The sequence below is a fragment of the Eutrigla gurnardus genome (assembly GCF_963514095.1).
Source record: "Eutrigla gurnardus genome assembly, chromosome: 5".
Classification (NCBI taxonomy): domain Eukaryota; kingdom Metazoa; phylum Chordata; class Actinopteri; order Perciformes; family Triglidae; genus Eutrigla; species Eutrigla gurnardus.
Window position 1 is genome coordinate 25,274,050 of NC_139919.1, and position 18,226 is coordinate 25,292,275.

General features: G+C 42.3%; 1 protein-coding gene across 1 annotated transcript; it reads right to left on the bottom strand.

The window, feature by feature from the left end:
- Positions 1–7,579: 7,579 nt before the first annotated feature.
- On the bottom strand, positions 7,580–16,541 carry neurl1b (neuralized E3 ubiquitin protein ligase 1B). The gene is made up of 6 exons (XM_084009006.1): positions 16,288–16,541; positions 12,411–12,655; positions 11,993–12,326; positions 10,073–10,813; positions 9,029–9,154; positions 7,580–8,486 (listed from the first exon to the last, which is right to left on the bottom strand). The coding sequence occupies exons 1-6, from the start codon at positions 16,316–16,318 to the stop codon at positions 8,239–8,241; spliced, it is 1,725 nt and encodes a 574-aa protein (XP_083865132.1). The 5' UTR covers positions 16,319–16,541; the 3' UTR covers positions 7,580–8,238.
- Positions 16,542–18,226: the final 1,685 nt, after the last annotated feature.

Here is an 18,226-nt window from a genome sequence, read left to right on the forward strand (position 1 = left end):
GGGGGAGCGCACCGACGCACAACTGGGAACAAAAATATATTTATATCTACAAAACGAGAAATTCAAAAGGACTTCTTAACCGGAGGGAGTCTTGAACTTTTTGATACTCGCGCTCCGCCCGCGAAATCATAGGAGGAAGACCACGACATGATCATAACAATATTAATAGATTGCACGCACGCACGGGAACCTAAGAAGTTCATGTTTAAAAGGCGAGGACGACGCCGGGAGCTCGTGTTTCTCCGCCGTCCTCGGTGTGGTCATCTGGAGTCACCGAGGCTCTTCCTGCGCGCCGCTCCATTCCGCCGGGAGGGCTCGTCCGGGAGGCATGTGCGCGTAATGGCACAGCTCGGGGTGCGAGGCTTGCGTGTATATACACAGGGCGCTGGGGGAGTTGGCTTTTTTTTTTTTTTAAGGGTGTTGAGACAATATTTGTGTTCAATTCTGCCCGCGCGCAGCTTTGACGCACTTAAAAAAGCAGCCAGTCAGCTAAGATTGTTTCCAAACTATAAATAGTCTGGAGTATTTGCGTCCTGACATCCGCCTCCGTGCCAGTCCCACCAAACAACAACACACGGATCAGAGTACACGTGGAGACTCGTAGCGATACTGTTGCTTATTTTAATTGTTGGATTTACAACAAAAAGCCATGACAACTTGTCTGGCTTTTAAAACACAGAGCCTACATCCTTCCATGTGCATGGAAATGGCGCCTTCAAGTGTCCAATAGAGCAAACAAAACACAAAACATCCCAGTGAGCAGTTTGACGTCAAAAAAAGAAATGTAATAAGTGACTTGCCTGTTTGTTGTTGTTCTGGGTTGAAACATGAGAGTTTAGTAGATTTCTAGTCTCTGCCTGGACGTTGTTTTCAAAGCGTTTTTAATTATGTTTTCAAAATATGGTCTAAATCCATGAGCAGCCTAATAACTCTTGGTTTATACGAGAGACATTGAAAAGACGTGTGCACATATTGTATCATTTAGATTTAGTTAATGAATTGAATCATTGGAGTTATGAAAAGCTCATATTGAACTTCTTAGATAATAAACCAAAGTGGGAAACTGACCCCCGGGGCCCAAACCCACAGTTTCTCGTATAATCTCATAATTTGCTCATTTGTGAAGGAATTAAAGTATTATTGACTGAGTTTTGCATTAATACTCTTGAGGCCTTTTGTAAAGCTTCATGTTCATGACATGGAGAAGTTACCTCGTGTGTCTTCTTTGACTGAGCTGCTCCTCTGTTATGTCACATAAAAGCAGCCCATAATAGACTGATCTCACTGTAACAAATTGCTGTAAGAAAACAGCCAAATTGTGATTGCATACTGGGCAATATTTGTAGGTAGCTTGCTGTTTCCCATAAAATACTGTAATATACCGTAAATAGCATTGCATTCTGGGAGTGATGTTAGAATCAACAGCAGAGAGGCCGCGCAAATACGGAACACCTTATTTCTAGAGGAGACACGCTACAACACCTGGGAACACGTTGGAGTCATTAAGCCAACTCTGGTCTTTCCTTTCTTGGAACATCCATTTTAATCCTGCATTTCATGAGCAAATCACAGGGTAAGTTGAACTATATTTTATTTGTTTGATGATGTTTGCTTGCTATTATATTATTATTTTATTTTAGTTAAACTGTGATTAATCAGTATATGGTCATCTTAACTTGCCATGCGGTGACTGGACAGCCTTTCTCAGACTCATGAAACTGTTCTCACTACGATTATATTGTCTGTGCCCTGCAGTTGTCTGCCACAGTTGATGACGTCGAGAAGACCCTCACCTTACCACCGACTCCTCGTCTAATCCTCCTCTGTATGTATTCAGTTAATGGACATACTGTATATTTCATATCAGATGAGCTTTAAGTTGATAAGTGAGTTCTCTGTATCGCAACAAAGCATGAATGTTCTTCCAAGTAGAGATATTTATCCAGGATTTTCAATCAATACTGATATCACTTGTATTTCACGTTTCAGGTGGGACAGAGCGTGTGAATACTGGACGCTGGATGATCAGCCTTGAAGGTCATGTCCTGTGTGAGGGCATCCAGCCCACCTTTGTGACAGGGCCTGCTGTTTTCCCTGTACTATATCTTCAACCTGCAGGACCAAGAGGAGGCTTCCTGCACTCTTAAGTTCATTCAAAGGTAAGGCTTGTGTTACCTAACAGACCTTTTTCAAAGCAATCATTCTGACATGAAATTGTGACTGAACCCTCTTTTAGGGTTGTCTTTGGTCAAAGGTATTTTGATTTGATTATGTCCATATCACCCAGTCCTCTTTATATAGTAGCAGACATTATTGCTATCCCTCTAATCTCAGACTACTCTGTTTTCAGGCGCTTCATCGGGATCAACCCGGACAGAGGGTCCAAGGCCAGCCGGGGAAAGATTATCTCCAAGACAACAGGAAAAGTTGTCCAGAAGAAGTCGGTCACAGTCAATCCCCATATGTCCACACTTCTGAAGAATCTAATGGACTTTCAGTGGAATTTTGTATAGGTCGGTGAGTGAGTCATCGTCACAGTCACTGTTTTGGCCCATTTCTTTTTTACAGTTATGTACGTGTTCTCGTTCCATTGACTAAATATGTTATATTGCACTTAAAAAACTTGGATATTTATATTGTTGAACGCTGCAGAAAAACGTGTGTGCAGCTACAGTAAACAAGCAGGGATTATACTGTATGTTCACTTGTCCCAGGACATGCTGTCGTATAATATACATGTTCTGTTTTGCCTTTTGATGCCATTGTCTATAGAACAGTCAGAAAAATCTTGGTTATTCTTAGAGATCTTGGATCAAGTCTCTTCTTGTACACATTTTTAATGGCTGTATTTTAATTAACTAACTTATTCAGTATACAGTATATTAAAATTGCTGAACAAGGTTACAGTGAAGACAACGTTTAATTCATAGTAATTGGCTTTCAGACAGTAATATGCTCTATTTACAAAAATGACTGCATTGTATTATATATGGGATTATGGTGAAATGCAATTAATGGAAAAAAAAAAACAATATTGTAACTACCTAGCACTGTTATACTGTGAATTCATACAGCACTATACTGTTTTAGTCTACTGTAAAAATCAAGGAAATAAAGGATTGTACTGTAATTCAGTATGTGGTTTTATCACAGTGACATACTGTGAAGTAGATAACAGTAAGGGAACTGTAAAATTAACAGTAGAATGCTGGCAACCCTGCTGCCAGTATTTTACTGTTAATTTACAAGACAATCGTTTACAGTATACCATTCAAAAGTATTGCATGGATTTCTGACTTTTGGACAGCTTCTCTGTGTTTGCTGTAAATTAAGGAAAGCACAATATTTACTTAATTTGGTTGTTCTTTGAGGAGTTTATTCAGGTGTGAAGACTTCTCGCATTGAAGGAAAGAAAACACGCATCTGCAGATGGCACAAAGCTCAGTGGAGACAGATGGCAGACGTGGCGGGGAGGTGCCTTTTCAAATTAACCCACTTAACAATATTTAAATTGTTGATTAAATGACCATATGTTACAGGTGCATGCTGATGGGGGGGAGGAAGAAGGTGGATTCCACCGTTTTCCTGTCATATTGGTGCTTCAGTGGATGGATGATATTCTGCCGTCTCGCAGCATGTCCACTTTGCTCGACAACACGCCCACTTCTGGGGTTCCCGTACTTATTTTAACCCAAACCATGATGTTTTCCTAAACTTAACCATGTTTATTTCTTCCCACGCTTCAAACGGTGTCTTCCCACGCTTTTTAACTTTTACTACATTCATGCAAATCCACGGTGCGTCTACTTCCTGTTGTCCATGCTGAGAAACTCCCGCCAAAGCATCTGAGTATGTCTAAATGTATATATATGTAATATATATATATACGTAATATATGTATATATACAGAACAAAATATAGTATATAATATAGTAGTACATATAATTTTATGCAAACATAACTAACTAAATAGAAATGCATATTCTATTTATAATGTTTTAAATAGAAATGCATATATACAGAAATACATGATTAAGTATTTTTCCTATATTTTGTTTATTATATTTCCACATTTTTATTTACTTATTTCTTTTATCTATATCTCTAAATATTTCCAATTTTTTATATTAACATGTGTATTCTATCACTTATTCCTCCTTTGCATTTATTTCTTGCTCTTTTACAGATTTATTCTATATTATGACACTCCTATGACTCCATGTATCTTAAGTCTGCTTTATCATCATCAACATTTTTACAGTAAAAACGAAGCTCAATGTTTTCTTGACTTACAAGTTGACTGCAGGTCAAGTCTGATTTGCTGTTTTTACATAAGAAACACTAAAAACCCACTGAACTCTAATTGGCCAGCACCAAAATAGCTTATAGAAGAAAGAGCTCCACCTACTGGTAACTGAGAGCGCTGTCATCAAATCCACAGTTGTTCACCTTATATTACTTTCTTGTTAAAAGCCTATCAAGAGACATACAAAACCACAGAAAACGATAATGTGATATCTCTACAGAAGATGTCTACTCATAACGACTTTAACATTTAGTTGCACTAATACTCTGTAGACTCGGTCTGCATTTAAATGTCATTCCAGTACAAAGGGGCTAAATCCAGATCATTGTTCATTTGTTATCCCTGTGTTTCCTATGTGTCATACAAGCCACTGAATGCACACATTTCCCTTGTGATAAATAAAGTATCACACATTCATTTGTGGTCTGCTTCAGTATCAAATGGCTCCATATATTGTGATTCATGTCTGCAGAACAGGAACTTGATCAAGAACAAAGGTCCCTGCTGACGGAAGAGCTAGTCAAGAGACTAGCCTTTACTAATCCTGGTGTCTCCTTCTTGAGATCATGTGTGTCTACAGGCAGAACATAATAAACTTAGTCTATTATTGTATTTTTAGATGCTTTTGTTATTTGCCCTATCCTCGTTTGTCCTCACTGTGGGACTAAAGGATTATCTATCTATCTATCTATCTATCTATCTATCTATCTATCTATCTATCTATCTATCTATCTATCTATCTATCTATCTATCTATCTATCTATCTTCCTTCTCAATGGGATAAATGTGATGCTTTTGTGATGGAGAAACCTTGTGTTTGGATATGGATTTTATTCTGATTCGGAGTACGTGCTGCATACAGCATCCATTAAATAGGGAAATGCTCCTTGGTCCAACTCTGTCTCAGACAAAATGATGTTCCCATTCAACTAACCTGCACTCTCAATCATGTTTCCAGGGAAACTTATTTTTTTCTGGACAGACGCAGACGCAGTTTTAGGCACAAAAATAGTAAAGAAAACATAATTTTGCTATTATTTCTTAGAATGTCAATGAAATTGAAACAAAACAATAGAAAAAAAATAAAAATAATAATAATATATATATATATATATATGGCCCTGCGATAGACTGGCGTCCGGTCCAGGGTGTACCCTGCCTTCGCCCAATGACAGCTGGGATCGGCTCCAGCCCCCCCGCGACCCTGAATACTGGATAAGCGGTAGAAAATGGATGGATGGATATATATATATATATATATATATAATTTTATTTTATTTTATTTATATATATTTGTTTTTCTATTGTTTTATTATATATATATATATATAAACAAATTAGTTTAAACATTTGACATGATGTGTATTAGGCCATGCTAAATCTTTTTCTGGCACACTAAACAGTATGATGGTATGGGGAAGTGGAACACAGGGAAGGTAACAAGGAAACAAAACTTACAGCAACTGGAAAATAAAGTAAATAAACAGCGTATAATAATGGACAATTGGGGGCAGTTGAGTAATTGAGGGCAGGTGTGGATAATCCATACACGTGGGCAGGAACTGCAAGGACAGGATATGTTGGTATTTCAAAATAAAACAGGAAACGATGACAGAATGACATGAAATGAAAAACATGACCTAAGGGCAGTCCGTTCTGGTTTCTTGGAAACAGTGCTTGTGTCATTTCCAGAAACTGTTCCATCAAACTGTGGCACGACATTAAGACTATCTGCAAGTTCACAATGCAGTCACTTCCTCAAACTATACAAATTCAAATTACACTCTTGACACAGCACACAGTCATCGCTTTCATTATAAAATAAATGTGCATGCCTGTCAGTCGATATGAAATCTAATTATCTGCAGCGCTTCAGTTCACACAAGCACCATAACTGTGTGATACAGTAAACAAGTCAAAAAGCAACAACTTTATGAGAGCCCTCCGGGGTTTAATTTCACAATAACTCAAAAGAAAAGTGACAGGTCTTTGGGAAATGTAGACATAAACACGCCCTTCATTAGAACAGAGGCGCCTAAACTAGTCAAAACCATGGGGCCATGTTTGTAGTTCTCTTTCTGAAAAGCTGGGCACACTTGAAGCAAGATGATCTCATCCCAGGCTGAAGAACATTTCTTGATTTATTATGTTTTCAGCTTCGTGTTGCCAACTGCTTAATATTTTGGGAGGATGCTTAACTCGCACCCAGATGACAGTCTGAAATACACATCAAGTATTTTCCCTATATGTGCCACTAGATGTGATGGAGGAACAATTGCCTTAATTGAAGTAAGCTTCACTACCAACACAATAGTGTCTGCTTATAAAAGACAAAAAAAGGGGTCCACATCACTGGGCTGTCTTTCATAAATTTGCTATATTTATTATTTAAAAGTACTAAAAATATGCTAACAATTAACCATATATGGCCCTATGAAGTGTAGCTAACAACCATACACAGCAAACATGTAACTCTGGTTCATCAGACAACATCTGGTTCTTTATATAAGTGTGCAGAAATAGATCCTCAACCTTACCTAGCAGCTTAGATTAATATGTTGGCAAAAATAAATAAAAAAATACTTACACACCATCTCCAGAGAAACGTTAGCGTCCATTGCATCCACGTGATAAGGTCATATATAAGTGGACGTAGTCATGGTGACAGCCCCCATTGGTTTGTGGAAAACTGTTTTGGAGCCTCGAGTTCAGCAATTTGGCCGTCGCCATGTTGGATTTTGTCCATCACTTTCGCCGACATGCGGCCTGTCAATTAGAAGGTAGCCCCGCCCTCAAGTGTACCCTGCTTTATTATCTATTTGACTCTAAATGGGATCATAACTTAATAAATTAACATCGTGCTGTGTTGAAGAAGATTTGAAACTAGATTGAGACCAGAAATTAATGTTTACAATGTTTACTGAGATAATAAATCAAGTGAGAAGTAGGCTCATTTTCTCATAGATATCCATGCAATCTGACATATTGCAACCAAGAGGAGTCGCCCCCTGCTGGCCAGCAGAGATGCAATCACCTTATAAATGGTTTTAATTTCCAAGTGAACCTCCTTCATCAGCAGATGGAATGTGCCCATGCTGTCATGGAATTAAATTAAAATTAATGGAAAATTAAAAGTGAGCGGAGGGATATTTAGTGGGTGCAGTCTGCAACCTCACCACTAGATGCCACTAAATCCCACATTATGGTTCTCTACATTTTAAATGCAAAAGGTGAAGTGTTATAATTGAAACTACACACATTTAAATCACACTTAGTCCACGTTTATTAATCTCTCAAAAGTGCAAAACCAGATACTTTATTTTTTACTTTCCAAACATACTTCTCTTAAAGCCACTGAACACATTCGCCATACAGTTACATCTTTCCACTTACTATTACACCTTTTATTGCATAATGTCTTTATTTGTATCTTTATTCCTTCTCACCACAAGCTTCCGTTACTGTACATCGAAAATATGGCTAGGATTGGTAGCATAATTACTTGGACACTAAATGTGACAAATAAATCTAAGGCACTAGAAGTCATAGACTACGGTCCACATATTCTGCCGAAGCACACGTAAATCTAGGACGATGGATTTAAGGACAAAATATCGACAGCAGGATTTTCTGCTCAGTAAATACACGTAAGAGACATGAAAATACAAAACCCGAGTCATCTATTTTTTTTCTCAGTCAAAGCAAAAGGCGCTCATGTAGCAGTCCAGGTATCAACATGAGCTCCATCACAGTTCTGCGTATGAAGAGCATCTCCGGAAATGATCCACCCACATAAAATGGAAATATAGGCACAATTATGTTCTGGTGTGGCTTATCTCCAATTGGGTCCAACCGAGCCTGAGAAAGGGTGACGCGGGTGTCATCCACCAAAGGGGGGAAGTCACATCACCTGTTTAAAACATCTGAGGCCGTCATGGCCGATACGTTTTGATCACATCTTTGATGGGCCTTCTGCATATCGGACAGCATGCGTTGATCTGTCTCTTCAGCTTCAGCCCGCAGTCGTTGCACAGACACATGTGTCCGCAGGTGTAGATGACGGTGTCCACGTCCTGGTCGAAGCAGACGGTGCATTCTCCGTTTTTGCCGGCAGGGGGCAGCTCTGGGGCGGTGAGAGTGGGTGAGACTGGAGGACTGAGAGGGGAGCTGGGAGCGGTGACTAGATGAGAAGAAAGCAAAAAACATGAGAGTCTGTTGTCGTTGTTGTTTCAGATACAGATCTTCAATACGGCCAGGACAAATAGAATCTAGTCTTTGCTGAATTATTTTAAAAATGTAATAAGCAGGACGTTATGTGGATTGATCAGCTGGTTTTGTTCTAATCTAGATAACATCATAAGACAGATAAATGCTCATCATAATTGCCTAGAGCCAAATGTGATGTCATCAAACGCCTTGTTTTGTCCAACACACAGCCCAAAAATATTAAACTCACTATAATGTTAAGATAGAGGAAAGCATATGTTCACAAACAAGATCATGTTTGGATGTTTCATTTAAAAAAAAAAAAAATTCTGGTTGGTTTTCTCGCTCGAATGCACCAAATCATGGATGTTAAAGAAGGGAGATCCATTGCTGCCGCCTTAAACGTGAAACAACACACCTTTCACCTCGCCTAGTGTGACGTATAAACGCTTCCTGTCGTGACCTCGTGGGTTTCTGCATACACAGTAGGGATGCTGTCAACGTGTGGGAACCTACCCAGAGAGGATTCAGAGGCAGAGGAGGATCTGTTGACACTGAACGCCAGGTCTGAGTCACTGTCGTCTGGACTGCTGCTCTGAGAAGTGCTGGAAGATGTGGAGGGAGGACTGGACTGCAACGTTCCTGTGTCACAAACAGAAAAAATAAACACGCTTGAACAAAAAAAAATAAAAAATCACGCAAAGCATTTAAAGGTATGCAGCTGTAGTTCGTATCACTTCTATACAGAATCCATGTCAGGCTTAAAAGACCGATATTCATATTCATATCACTCAAAGTTGAGTGATTTACTTGTAGTTTCCGTTTGAGGATAATATTGTTGGATCTGAGCTGATGGGAGTTTATGTGGGAGTAGTGGGTCTAGGTCAGACCAAACAGGCACATGTTACTCCACTGCATTCCTTTAGTCTGGGAAAAAATAAATTCTAGGAGCTGCCAAGACTCAAGAACAGACGGATGATAATTGAAGAATATCTCCTTTTTGGGCATTTATCGTTTTAGCATGTAAGGATATACACTTATTTGCTTTCTTGCAGAGAGTCCATTCCAAAGTTTGCTTCCACTCTCGTTTCTGTCTATTAAGGTGAGTCAAAACATTTCATGTACTGGTCAATTTGAGATTTTGCTTAAAAAATACAACATAAAAAATACATATCTAGTTGTTTCTTTCACACACTTTTAGTATTTTTGTCAGATTTCTCCTTAATTCACCAAAAGTTGGCATTAGAATATGTTTCATTTGCATATAAAACATTTCAGAAAACGTATTATAAATGGAACAATATCCAATCCAATGTACAGATTTCTGTTCTGTATGCTAATTAGCTCATATTTAATAAGACATTGCTTCATTTGATCATTTAAACAATACATTTAATACAAAATAAATAAGAAATGAATGCTCTCATTTCCTTAAATGTCAAATAATTGCTGCAAGTAATCTATTTGGTAGTTTAAGATGGCAAAAACAGTGTCATAATAAGACCTCAGGAATATTTGGGGGTTTGGTTGATGACCTCTCTGTAAATACACTGAGCTTACCTAGTATCCTGAGTCTGTTGACAGCCCCATGCAGGGTGAAAAAGGCCCACAGGACCTGAGAGGAGTCCACACAGAGCAGCCGGCCACGTCCCACTCCGTTCACCCCGTGGTGCACCTCCCCGCTGGGCAGCAGACTGAAGCTGAGCACGTCTCCAGAGCAAGGCATTGGGAAGCCCCGGTGCACCACCCAGTACTCCTTACGATCCAGGAGGACCTCGGGGTCTGCCGGTAAGTCCCCGGCGTGTAGAGTAGCCGGGTCGCAGGACGTTAAACCAAACAACAGCGCCCCAAAGTAGGGCAGGCCCAGGTGGCCGACCTCCACGTACAAAGTCTCACCCACGTGCAGCGGCCGGTCACTGAACACTAGAGTCCGACTGCTGTCCAGAAAGTGGATGCAGGCGGCCGAGCGGTCCGCGGAGAGAATCACGTCGGAGCCGCGGACGGGGTGAAAGTGCAAGTCATTGTCCAGCGGGGAAGGAAGGCCCCGGGCCACCCTCGGGGTGCTGAATCCGGTCGAGGCCGATGAGGATGGGGTGTAGGAGGAGGAGGTGGAGGAGCAGCAGGGGATGAGCTGTGAGTAGTTATTGAGCTGGAGGTTGGCCATCTTGGCAGCAGCCGCCTGGTTGTTCTCCAGCTGATTGTTGCTGTAATTGGCTGAGTCGTGGCTACTCTGGGGCAGATAGGCACTCAGCCGGGCCGCACTCAGGCAGCTGGATCCCACGCTCTCAGCAAAGGCGCTTTCTGTGGTGGAGAATATGAACAAACAAGTTTGTGACTTGGACATAGTCACAAGAAAGCTCGGGACACTTCCTCCTCTTTTTTTTTTGTTCCTTTTTGCCCTTTTTTCCCCCTCAAAACTTTTTAATATGCGATGCCCGAGGAAAAGCCGGGTGCCGAGATAGTATCTGCACGTGTTACCGCAGCCCTTTTGATGTCTGCTTTCCCTCTATGAGCGTTTTGTTCGTATGAGCACATCATAGGACTGCAACGAATTAATCATTTAATGATGCTTATTCTCTCGTTTGATAAATTATCTCTAAAACACGACTATAAAACAGGAGAAAACTGTGGCGGCTGTCGTGCGGAGCTAAATAAACATAGTTTTAAGTCAGCTGTGTCGGCCAGCCGTTAATTTGCCAGTCGCCAGGATAAATGTGGCTCCCCCTCCTCCTTTTCGTCCTTCACATGAGCTCTTAAACAGGTAGCTTCATGCACAGAGCTCACAGTACAGATTCCTCTATGTAGGATATAAAGAAGGCTCTAGTCGTCCCCCGTTCACTTATGGTACATTCCTTTATTACTACTCTAGTGATGCTGGAGCAGTTGAGTGCACTGGCCCCTCCAAAGCTCCTGGGATCTGCCGCCTTGACCAAACATGGCCATAGCTCTTTGTCAGGCTGAAGATAAACACACCTAGTGAGGAGGAGAGGGGAACCACTGGGGAGGAGGGGGTGGGGTGAAGGAAGAGGGAGAAAGTGGCAAAGCAATGGGAGAGTGATAGTAAGAGTGTGGGGACGTTCAGGCATGGACTGAGATCCACATCCTGTTTATCTTTGGTATGTTATGGTTCTGGTAGTGGGTCACTGAGCCACCCGGGCCCTACTGTCTCCTCCTACTATACAGGCCTCCACGGCACAGCTGCTTTCTTTCTCTCTCTGGAAGCTGCTTAAATTAACTGTGAATGTGTTGACGCTATAAAAATAAGTCCCTGAGGTTTTTCGGTAGTCGTCAAAGCCATGGTTCCAAAATACATCGCCCCTCTAGGCGACTCAAAAAATACCCATTACTCAAATATTAGATGTATATGAAGTGTAATGATGGATTACAGAGTCATGGCGAGGCAGTTCCTCTCACTCATCACGACAAAATAAGACGTCTTTGATAGGAGTCATTTCACAGACAAGCAAACAAAGTGCTTACCGAGCAGCGTGACCTCCTGAGTGATGCCATAGATGTCTATGATGGCCCAGAGTGGGCAGCCGATGCTGAGCCCACAGTGGAAGAGGATGGGCTCTCCATCGTTGATGCTGTAGAAAACTCTCCCGTGGCGATCGGCCCAGAACGACAACACGTTGTCCCTCAGGGCGAGCCTCTCCGGCAGAGCTTTGGCCCAGTAGCCGGGCCGCGTCACCAGGTCCGGGCAGGCGTACTTGGGGATGTCTGTAGCCAGCAATTCGCTGGGATCCAAACTGGTGAAGCCGAAACGTAGAGCTCCGCTCCAGCCGGTGTGCACGCCGCTCAGGCGAAGTCGCACCTGAATAAAATGGCATGAATCAAAAATGTGACTTTTATGCTTTTACATCCTGCTGTTCAACACAGATGCAGATTGAAAACGCACCTTCTCGTAGAGGTGGACGGGCCTGTGGCTGAAGGTGATGCCGTTACAGAAGCTGTTCTTGCGTGTCGCGCGGCGAAGCTGCCCGTCCAGCCTGATGTTCTTGCCTTTGGCGTGGGGGTGAAAGCGGGGCGACTCCACGCTGATGGAGACCGGCGCGGCAGACGTTCTTCTCTCCACACCTGGGCCGTTGTTCGGCAGGGTGTAGTACTGCCTGCTGGCCACCGGACGGGGTTGCAGAGTCGCATCTGTGGGCAGCAAAAGGGGTACAGTGTGAAAACCTAAAAGCACTGACCTAAGATCAGCCAAACTGTGTGAACAGCAGGTCTGCTTTTGTGTGCGACTCGGACAAGGTCAAAGGCAGGAATGTTAGCGACCACCAGCTGTTGGAAAAAAAAGAAGAAGAGGCGAACGCATCAGCACACAATAACTCGTTTGCTAGTGGTCCTTAGCAGTTGGTTTAGGGGGCAGAGGACAGTTATGTAAAGGAGCCCACAGTCTGTCTCGCTTCCTTTCCCCACACTGACACTGTAAAGCGTCTGTGCTCCTCTCAACAAGTACATTAAACAGCCTCTTTCAGCATGTAACCCACATTTACAGTATAAAAAGGCAAACTGTCCCAAATCTCCTCACCACATCCACATGGGACATTTATATTACAGGACATAAAACAAGGTAAATTTAGAGTGGGATAAAAAAAAAGTCCATTTAACACTGGAGGAAACATCAAAAGGGACTTGGGCTTATATAATAACAAATCAACATATCTTTGAGAAGATCTAATATCCATCCCAGGAGAGAGAAAACATAACAAAAATAAAATCATAAAAAATCAACAGAAAGTCGACAACAGACGCGATAAGCCTTCGTCTCAGGGTTACACACACCCTTGGCCTACAGCATAAACAAACCCTGAATAGCCCCTTTCATTCCTCTACTGTTATCTTCAGAAGTGGAATGAATCACACATTGCCTAGTCAGTGAAGAAATACCAAAATGAAAGGCTTAATCTTCACAGGAGTCTTACTTGGAACTACTTAGAATTTGCGAAGCGTCACAAAACAAATTAACAAGGATGAGGTAACAAATGTGACAAACTAGCTTCAATGAGACTGTTTTTTGGGGGTTTTACATGAAGCCGAATGAAGGCTGTAGAGGGGCGTTTATGGTATAGACGGGCTGAAATCCAAAAATGTAAAAGCGAGGCGTGTGTTTTGTGCACGGCTCCGGGGCCCACAGTGATTACATTTCTGTTTAAAATTCACTGTGATCTGGTGTAAAGACAATAACTCAGTGAAATGTTCCACAGTACATTTCCTAAATTAGACATTATCGCTGATTATATTCTAAACTACGCAGCAGCAGCAGGAACATCTGTTACATCTCAAATGATGTGCGGGTGCCCCCTTTTCCTTTCTACGCCTAAAATACACTTTGGGTAAAGATTATGGAGAGAAACACGGCGAGGGATCGGCCTCGCTGACAGAGGGACTCTGCAGCTAAACAACCTACAGTGAAGACGGTTATAGACACTTGTTTGCCATTATTAGATGAAAGGCACGGCCCACCAGGTCAGGCACCGGGCCCAAGTTCGTATTAACGTTTCATTTGAGTCACGAGCCAACTTTGGAAAAACCCAGCAGGTCGTCTATCAACTACCTCCGTTCTGAAAGCATTTCCAAAATCCTTGAAAACTTTTACAACCACCTGGAAGGCAAGAAATTCCTCCCTCAGCATGAAAAAAATAATATTTTATCGGAAAATTACGTCTTTGCTTGTTTACTCTGCAGTTTTTGACCTCTAGGGGCGCTGTTGAACAGCTCTTTTTTTTAAATAAGAAGGTCCCTATTTTGTTCGCCTCGTGCACGCACACGAGCACGCACGCGTACGTGTGCAATACACAGTCCTGCCTGTGGTTTCACACCACGGTGGCGGTAATGCACTTGGGACTGCAGCAATGTGCCAACAAAGGCAGCGCAGAAGAAGAAGAAGAAGACAGCCGGCGCGTAAACACGGATAATTGGATAACAAACTTGGCTTCGCAAATATTTTACGAGGAAAGAAACGCATTCAGTGTGTTTGTTAGACTTCAAGGTGGTTTGACGCCGAATGCAAACATAGTTGGAATCTGTTTACAAGAAAAGTACGCGGGAGACTTTCACCATGACTCATATTTGTCTATATCGATTATTTTTGATTTCCAAGCAAAACTCTGCTGTAGCACAAAAACAGGGTCATTTGCAGATTATTGGATAGAAAATATAGTTGAAGCTTGAGAAACAGATTAATACTATTTTTTTATTGTTCAGCTGATGAAATACCAGATGTCTGAAAGAGGATTTGATGATTCTGGATATAAAGCTTAACTTTCTGGGTTTTTCAAAGATCACTCAGCTGGTAATATGCCGGCGATGCACTCAGACCTTCTGCTAACAGCGGTGTAGGTGATGTTTGCATGATGGACATGTTCTCAAATGCAGCATATTCCTCCTACCATCTGAGGTCCTAGTAGTGCATTATGGGAATGTTGTCTCCTGATGAAGGAAACGGCATAAATAAATGCAATCATATGACCGCTGCCAGGCCGAGCAAGGCTTTGTGAAATGTAAAAGTGATCATGTGCGTCCGTCAGAATTATCTGTGATGATCAGTTATGCTTTCGTATCTCTAGGCTCTATGTATAAAGTCATTCACTTAGCACCACAGAGACCTCTATGGATCTGTAGGGTCGGATTTGTAATCTTCTAGATGTTGTAAAGCATGAATTTCTTGTTTTAAAAAAGAAAAAACCTCAATGACATCATTTGATACGCTTTTCGCAGCTGGTTTTATGACATCAGGCGCAGGCCTGCAAAATGACTCTATACCGACTGAGGCCAACCTATAAAAGCCTACCGTCTGACATACTGTGCACATCTCCAATACAGACCCAGTAAACACAGATTATTATTTTTTTTACATCAATTCCATGTTAATCAAAACCATACAGTGCAAGCAAGGACCCACGCTGCTCCTGCTCCCTCTGTGACTAACTGTTCTCAGTCCAAACCCTACGTCAGCTGGCTCTGGTGGCGGTAACCACATCATTTATCCACCGAGTGGGTCTGGTGGGGGGCGTGGGACTGTGACAGATTTTAAGTCAGAGTGATATGGGGAACTGATCGTCAAGGCGCTGTAGGTGTCATGATAATGTCATTCTCATAACGGCAGCTTCATGCAAAAAAAAAAAAAAAAGTGGAGCTGACAGTCAGTTCACAAGCAGGATTCATTCCCTTGAGATTGGTCCTATTATGTATGTAGTCATTTCTAGTTAAGATTATGCTTCCCCCCCCTTATTGACCTCATACTTATGTGTTTCTCTCTATGTTTGCATGTGTGACTTGGCTGCTGAAATGCTGCAATTTCCCATTGGGATAAATTAAGTAGTCTCCTCAAAAACAACAACAAAACAGGCAACAAAATACAGAATCCTGACTGAAATAACAGATTTAAACAGGAAACAATCTGATTGTGCAAAAAAAAAAAAAGCAGAAATGCAAAGGCAGCAGTCATTTAAAGTCATTTGGAAATACAGAGAATAAAACAACACTAATAAACCAAATTAATATGATTGATATTTGACTATTAGTTACAAATATTAATGCCTTTTGTTGATGTGCCCTTCATTTGCCTACTATTTCTTCTCTTTTTTCTGCATTTAAGGGCTGCATCACTGTAATTCTCTAAATGAAGAGTGTAAAAAAGTGCATTTCCAGGGAGCGCTTGTCTTGGACTCGCTCCCTGGGAATCACGCTCAGCGCCCCCGTGATGAGAAGCGCGCTCTCGGAACCGACCATGTGCATCCGCGCCTAAAGGAGCGACACAGAAGAACATCTCTCACCTATCAAAGGTTTGGGTGTCGTATTCCCCATTATATCCAGAAATTCCAAGCCAAGTTAATTCCGATTGCACCGCTTCTCTGTCCATCCATGTATCCTCGGGGTTTTTCTCTTTCTTCTTCTTCTTTTTTTATGATGAGTATCGGTTCAACGGTGTGAGTTATCGGTGCCTTCAACGGACGCGCTCTTCTTAATGTCAACCCCGAGCCGCTGCGACAGGCAGACACCTCCGACTGGCGCACAGCAGCCCCCTCCTTTTCTCCGGCGGAGCTCCCCTCTCTGCACGACTTTAAAGACACAGTGAGCACAGATACCCCCCCCCCCCCCCCCCCCACAGCATCACACGGCCTCTGAATAATTCATTTAATTATTCACTCGGAGCCTGTGATGAAGCGCAGTGAGTGTGTAGCCTATAGGACACACGCCATGCTGGAAGGCGATGCGTCATGCGTCAGGAAGTCGCCACATTTGCATATAGAGAGTCGCGCGCTCATCCTGGTGCAAACTTTGATGACAAAAAAAAAAACGAGAGAGATTACAAAGTCTTTGATCACCTTTTTGCTTTTCCACCCTGAAGGAGTTAAACTGATCTGAATACAGAGTACAGACTTTAACAGCATCATTTGATCCTTTTCAATCACAGATCCCAGAGATCATCATGGAGGGGGGGGGGGGGGGGGGGGGGACATTGATTAAGCTTGTATTCAAATGGACTGCACACTTTTAATAATAATAATCCCAGTACCATATGAGGAAATCCCCTTATTTCCCACCCTGTCCTCTGCCCTCCCACAGCCTTGACTGTTGGGCTCCTCTCAAGCTGTTTCCTGTCTTCTGGACTCCAGCGCTCTCTGAGGAGCCGTGGCCTGCGGGGTTTATAGGACCATCAGTGAAGGGAGTGCTATGGAGCAGAGAGAGGCCCGGGGCGCCACAGCAGCAGCTGTGTGTCAAATATCCCCAACAAAGGATAGGAAATGATAGGCGTGAGGATGGAGATGCAAAAAAACGACTTATCGGAGGACGTATCTGCTCGGCGTACGCAGGTCGACTTATACACACACATGATCCATGTTACACACGGAGGAACACTGCTTCTGGGCTTCAGCGGCTGCCAACATGTCGGCGTTTGGGGTGAAGGCAGGCAGGAACTAAATATAACTCAAAGACAAAAGCATTTGTTTCTACCACCTCAATGCTGTTTGTTTTAGCAGGATATGGTTGCTCTTTATATGAGCCTTGGGTGAATGGTGTTTAGGGTGAAGCAAAGCAGAAGTAAAATCCCCCCCCTCCCCTCCCCTCCACCACCCACGCCCTCGCCGTTGCCTCAGAAAGAAAGATCTGCTATGGCAAAAGGGAATTAACGCAGGAAGTGAATACGAGGCTGAGATTGGAGTCTGCAATCAGGCTTTCCCTGTAAACACAGCAGAGCTGCAGTAACAAGTGCTGCTTTCGGCCTAATGCTTGCTTTACTGCATGAGTGCAGACCGCGGGGTGTTAATGAACGCATAATGATCGCTCGGGCTGATTCCAATCCAAAAAAGGGAAGGAACTCCACTCTCAGGATCATTTGGCGCAATCATTTAAGACACTGATGAGCGTCTGCAGAAATATTAAATTCCATTCAATCAGCTCGTTTGTTTTTCCAGTTTAAAAAGGTGCAGCATGCGTGTTGGCGTCAACCGACAGAAACTTCTCCTGTGTGCACGAAAAGGTGAATACCGCTATCTGGAGCCAGGGTTTGGTTTGGGCAGTTCTGGGTTACTGTAGCAACATGCAAACAAAAACACAAAACTTCTTATTTTCAAGAGATTAAAAACTTAAGAAAAACACTTTCTAATCCATTTCTAAATGCTTCAAACCATTCCTTTTCACGTATGCAAAGGGCAGATCATTTAGGGCTTCAGCAATCAAATCCAAATTATACAACAATGCTTAAAGATG

What these genes read in the sequence shown, in the direction of transcription:
- neurl1b (XM_084009006.1), bottom strand. Translation starts at nt 16,318, where the DNA reads ATGGGGAATACGACACCCAAACCTTTGATAG. An exon ending in GACACCCAAACCTTTGATAG is followed by an intron (nt 12,656 to 16,287) that starts GTGAGAGATGTT and finishes TGCTGCCCACAG; the next exon opens with ATGCGACTCTGCAACCCCGT. An exon ending in CAACAGACTCAGGATACTAG is followed by an intron (nt 9,155 to 10,072) that starts GTAAGCTCAGTG and finishes TTTGTGACACAG; the next exon opens with GAACGTTGCAGTCCAGTCCT.